Source organism: Drosophila ficusphila, unplaced genomic scaffold (genome assembly GCF_018152265.1).
Source record: "Drosophila ficusphila isolate 14025-0441.05 unplaced genomic scaffold, ASM1815226v1 contig_348, whole genome shotgun sequence".
Taxonomy (NCBI): domain Eukaryota; kingdom Metazoa; phylum Arthropoda; class Insecta; order Diptera; family Drosophilidae; genus Drosophila; species Drosophila ficusphila.
Window position 1 is genome coordinate 983,151 of NW_025064257.1, and position 6,092 is coordinate 989,242.

General features: G+C 41.0%; 1 protein-coding gene across 1 annotated transcript; it reads left to right on the forward strand.

Annotated features, from left to right (window-relative positions):
* The first annotated feature begins 381 nt into the window (after positions 1-381).
* Positions 382-4,317, forward strand: LOC108086499 (phosphatidylinositol 4-kinase beta-like). The gene is given in 4 exon segments (XM_017183463.2): positions 382-626; positions 1,247-1,363; positions 2,459-3,849; positions 3,852-4,317. Coding segments are annotated over 4 exon segments (2,058 nt in total). The 3' UTR covers positions 4,157-4,317.
* Positions 4,318-6,092: the final 1,775 nt, after the last annotated feature.

Genomic DNA, 6,092 nt, shown 5'->3' on the forward strand with positions numbered 1-6,092 from the left:
CGCAGAAAAGACGTAGCCTTCTTTTTTGGTCCACAACAGCAAAAGGCTTTTACAGCTCTTAAGTCCCACATTATTAACGCAACGCAGCTAGCTCACTTTGACGAAAATTTACCGCTAGTGCTCGCTACAGATGCCTCATCCTTTGGCATCAGGGTAGTCCTTTTGCATCTTCAGCCAGATGGCGGAGAGAGACCCATTGTTTTCGCATCTAAAACGCTCGACAAGCATCAGGTTAAATACAGCCAAATTGAAAAGGAAGGACTTTCCATAATATTTGGAGTAAAACGTTTCCACCAATACCTTTACGGAAGGAAATTTATCCTGATCACAGACCACAAGCCGCTTGTTACCATTTTTAATCCAGGCAAGCATCTTCCGTTGATGACGTCAAACAGGCTACAGCGTTGGGCCATTAATCTCTTGGCCTACAACTTCGGTATCCAGTATCGATCCACATCTGCTCATGGTAATGCGGATGCTCTTTCACACCTTTCAGTGGGTACAGATTCAGATTTAGACAAAGAAGAGGAAGCTTGGCAAGCTGTAGTCGAAGTGTCAACACCGATAAATTCAGAGCTCATTTGCAACCACATGGACAAAGACGAACTCCTCAAACAAGTCCTGCAGTACGTATCTGTAGGATAGCCAGAAAAAACTTCAGCCAGGCAACGAAGCCCTATTGACTTACTTTAACCGGAAGTTGGCTCTTACAATCAACAAAAAATTGCTTTGCCTACACACAGACGCAAATCGTGTAGTAATTCCAGCCAGTCTACGTGCCCATATCCTAAAACTCTTACATGAAGGACATTGGGGCATTGTTCGAATGAAGCAGTTGGCAAGACAACATGCTTGGTGGCCTACCATTGACGAAGACATCAAAAGCCTGGCCCAGTCATGCAGCATATGCAAGTGCAAAAATCCTGCACCACCAAGAGAGTACCAAAGTTGGCCAGCAGCAACAACAGCATGGGAGCGAATTCATATCGACTTCGCCGGTCCAATCTTTGACGCTATGTGGCTCATATGTGTAGACGCCTATTCACAGTTTCCAGCTTACAGCTGACGCCTTCGAAGAATTCTGCAGACTGCACGGTATAAAGCAGATTACCACAGCACCATTCTACCCAGCATCTAACGGATTAGCAGAACGTTTTGTGCAGACGTTCAAATTTGCAGTCAAGAAGAACCTTCAAGACGGTATACCACTCAGGGTAGCTGTAACTAAATATCTTTCTTCTTACAGGTTCACTCCAAATGCCCAAGGTAAAACTCCAGCCGAGTTAATCCACGGTAGACCAGTCCGCACCGTGCTTAGTCAACTTTTCGAGAAGCCTGTCGAAGCTAAACAGACAATCACCAAGTACGTCCCTAATCAAATGGTATACGCTCGAAACTATTCAAGGGGAGAAAAGTGGATTGAAGGCATAATCGACCTTCCATGTGTCAAAATGCTTTTCATTGTTTGGACCTCAAATGGTTATATCAAGCGCCATTTCAACCAGCTGAAACCGAAGTTGTCAACAAACAACTCCATCGAGAAACCTCCAGAGTTTTGGTGGATTCCTGAACTGCCAAAGCCATCCTTAAACCAAGAAATACAGCGACAAGAACAACCGCCAACTCCGCCAGTTGTTCAGCGAACGCGCAGCAGCCCCTACCCAGCAGCCGAGACAAATACAATCTACACAACGTAGTTCCGGCATACTAGTACGCCAAAGCAGCCGTGTTCGCCAGGAAGTCGATCGTTTTAAGCCAAAGGACTTCAGACCACCTAAAAACATTTATAATTCTTAATTAAAGGAGGAGATGTGTTATGTATAATGTATACTCGCTACACAAACATCCAAAACTTTTTGTAATCCTTCATTCTATAAGCACACACATATATCATATACACACACACGTTTCTCTCGCTACTCTCTAAATAAAATCAGTCTGTACCAAGCACTCAATGGGATCACTTCGGTCATACATAACAAAAATATTTAGAAATAAGCCTGTGGCGGTTAATCTTCCGAAGCGCCTTAAGAAAAAGTTGTCTTGCGGTGAACATCATAGGGTGTTAACGGATCATCTTACAAAAAAGGTGATATTTGTTGTAAAGATAATGAATTTCCCGTGGTAATCAGGAAGAGTTTTTAAAATTTTTTTTGTCTATTTTTGGTAGCACTTGAAAGTGGAAAATTCAATTTTAGCTTAAAAAAACTTTGCTAATTTATTTTTTAAAAATAGAAAAAAATTAAAAAAAAAAAAAAAAAAAAAAAGAATTTGTGTTAAAAAATTGAAAAGGATCAGTTAAGTAGATTTTGAGTTCTGATGTTCATCGACTGTCAAAATAACGTTTTCGGGAAAATCGATTGAAAGTATTTTTATACGTTAAAATAGGCCAAATTCGGTCGTTTAAAACGCTGTAACTCCGTTAGTTTGACTCTAATTGACTCAACATTTTTCACAGTGTTCTCGACATATTCGAGTCGGTACGGGGCCAAGTGAACGGCCTTCTCGGGCAGAGGACACTTTGCAGTTGTGGTGCTCCAAAGACGGCGCCCCAGAAGGAGTTTATGAAGGCGCTAATAAACGTAGGTAAAAATCTTACTTCGCTGTCTTCTAAAGCGGAAAAGACTTCAGCGCTGCGAATGTTCCTTAACTTGATCAACAAGAACTTGCCCGCCAGAGTCTGGCTTCCGCTCTACTCGGATATTTCGCACCATGTCGTTCGCATAACAGAGGAAAAGACTGCTGTTTTAAACTCGAAGGACAAGACTCCATACATTATCTACGTGGAAGTGGTCGAGGTTCCCGACATTTACACTTCTCCCCTGATACCAAAGATGATGCCTTCGCTGCGGCACACCAAAAGCGAAGAGCATCTAGAGGGGTCCTGTCTGAACTCGCACCAGCACCTGAGCTGCAGCCGCACTTCCAGCTGTAGCAGTAGTCAGCAGGGCTCAAGCTGCCGAAGGAAAAAGACGGCAGAACTGGATGGCGGCTGCGGCGATGCTGGTTCAGTGAACTGCTACGGCAACACATTGTCATTGGGTGGGCTTCAGCTCCAGGAGGATGATGTTTGGTCGCAGGAAGACGACGAAATTACAGCGCAGTACCTTAACATGAGCAAAGTGAGCGAGCGGGATACTATTTCACAGATGTCGTTGGACTCTTGCGATTCACGAGACCAAGGTCCACCCATTGTCTTTAACATTGGCGACGTGCGCCTGCGACATTGCAGCAACTTAAGCTGCGAAAACACAAAATCCTTTAGCAATGACCCAGAAGATCCCTCGGCAGCAGCCCTAAAGGAACCATGGCACGAAAAGGAAAAGCTCATTCGTGAGTCTTCGCCCTACGGCCATTTATCAAATTGGAGGCTGCTTTCCGCCATTGTCAAGTGCGGCGACGATTTACGCCAGGAACTTATGGCTACTCAATTGTTACAGATGTTTAAAATAATATGGCACGAAGAACATGTGGATCTTTGGGTGCGCCCGTACAAGATAGTTTGCCTGTCGAATGATAGTGGTCTTATTGAGCCTATCCTCAACACTGTCTCTCTGCACCAAATTAAGAAGAACTCCAACAAATCACTAAGAGATTATTTTATCGATGAGTACGGCACACCCACTGGAGAGACTTTCCGCCGGGCACAGAAGAATTTTGTCCAAAGCTGTGCAGCTTACTGTCTAATCTCGTATCTGTTGCAAGTCAAGGACAGGCATAACGGAAACATACTTTTCCACTCGGATGGGCACATCATACACATTGACTTTGGATTCATTCTGAGTATTTCTCCAAAAAACTTGGGATTCGAACAATCACCTTTTAAGCTTACACCGGAATTCGTTGAAGTCATGGGGGCACCAGCTCGGAGCATTGGCGTGAATTTAATAGGCTCCTGTTAGTTGGCATGATGTCTGCCCGAAAGCATATGGATCGTATTATAAACTTTGTAGAAATTATGCGCAGCAATGCTCATTTGCCGTGCTTTAAAAATGGATGCTCCGGAACCGTACAGAATCTCCGCAAACGCTTTCATATGAATTTGACCGAGCAAGAAATGGAACGAAAAGTTGAGCAGCTTGTACAAGACTCGTTGAAGAGTCTTTCAACTAAACTGTACGATGGTTATCAGTATTATACGAATGGCATATTGTGAGAAAGATTTTTCATGAAGATCTAAGTATGAAGTTGGATTGAAATTGCCAAGCTGGTAACCAAAATTATGGACTGACTTTTTGTAAAGGAATTATTGTATATTATATAATATGTAATTATCAGCGACAAAAGCAAAAAGAATGAAATTGTACCAAACATAAATCTGTTATCGTAGCTTAAATCGTTCGTTGTATGCGTTCGCGTTGTTGAATTAGCGTAATGTGTATGTTGTCTAGCTGTTAAGAAAAAGTGTAGATGTTTTGATTGTAATTTTAGTTTGTCTGAGTGAGAACTCGAGTGTCGGTCTGTTGTTACATTTTGAATTCATAATTTACTACTTGTATATACATAACAATTTCAATATCTGTGCATACATTTCATTAACTTGTTTGATTGATACTCTTATCTATTCAACCTTATCTACATTTTATACCATGGCGCTTTTTCACTAGTTAGCAATTAATTCCAATATTTAGTTATAAGTTAAACACTAATGCCAAGTTGCTGCAACTTAAAATTGTAATACAGCAATATCACCATTAAGAATATCTATTAAACTATAAAACAATTTAACATAATTTTTAAAAATAAATATGCCACGATTGTAAGTACACAGAAAAAAAAAAAAAAAAAAAAATTGCTCTATTAGAAAAAAAAAAAAAAATAAAAAGAAATCGAAAAAAAAATTGTTAAAACCAAATATATTTTGACAAAATAAAAGTGAAATATACTCGAAACTTGAACTTGCTTCTTTTAACTTTTGGTATCAATGGAAAGGTAATTTAAATGCCATTTGAATGATACCATACTCTTCTTAACTCATTCGATATTTATTGAAAAGGGCAGTTTAAAAAAAAATCTACTTTTTAAACTTTTTCCTCGTCTTGAAAACTAAAATTTTTTGATGCAAAAAGTTTTTTTAAACAAAAATAATAGTAACTGCATAAAGAATTTTTCAAAAATATTTTTTCTTTTATTTTGGTGACAATGTCGGAAAAAATTTGTATGGAAAAGACAAAAATATAACTTAATGTTAAAAATTATTTTTGAAAAATTCTTTTTGCAGTTAGTATTATTTTTGTTTTGGGGGGATGGGGGAGAGCATATAAGGCAAAGTGTCTGACTGCATTCAACTTGGTGAATGCCAGTATGATCCTTATGACTGATCTCCTCAAGCCGACGCACTACCTCCACGTGGTTCTCCCTGGATTGCTATTCAACATCCGTTGAGTAGCAAACTAAAGCGCGCGACGAGAGTCCTAGCTCTTCAAACTAGGTTTTGGCGTAGGATTTGAAATCCACCCATGGAAAAACCAAAATTCAATGAAAGAAGCAGAAGAAGCCTCGGAACGGGACCGATTTAACGTTGACGACCATGGCAAACGAAAAAGGACAATGATTTGAGAGTATGCACGTGGAATGTACGAACACTGTACAGACCAAGTGCTGCTCAACAACTAGCAGATACCCTCAAAAAATGTAGGGCCGATATCGCTGCTATTCAGGAAATGCGATGGATAGGGCAAGGTTGCATTAAGAAGAAGGACTGCGACATTTACTACAGCTGCCATCCAGAAAGGCATGAATTTGGCTGTGGCTTCGTTGTTGGCGCCAGACTGCGGCGCCGAGTCTCTCACTTTCTGCCAATAAATGAGAGACTTGCAACGATCCGAATTACTGCCAAATTCTTCAACATCAGCCTGATATGCGCGCACGCTCCAACCGAAGAAAAAGACGATATAACCAAGGATACTTTCTATGCGGAGCTCGACCGAGCTTACGGCCGCTGCCCTTCTCATAACATTAAAATCCTCCTTGGGGACTTTAATGCCAAGGTTGGGCGAGAAGACATCTTTGGTGCCACCGTCGGGCGATTTAGTCTACATGAGACCACCTCGAGCAATGGTCTCAGATTAATAGGCTTTGCTGCAGCGCAT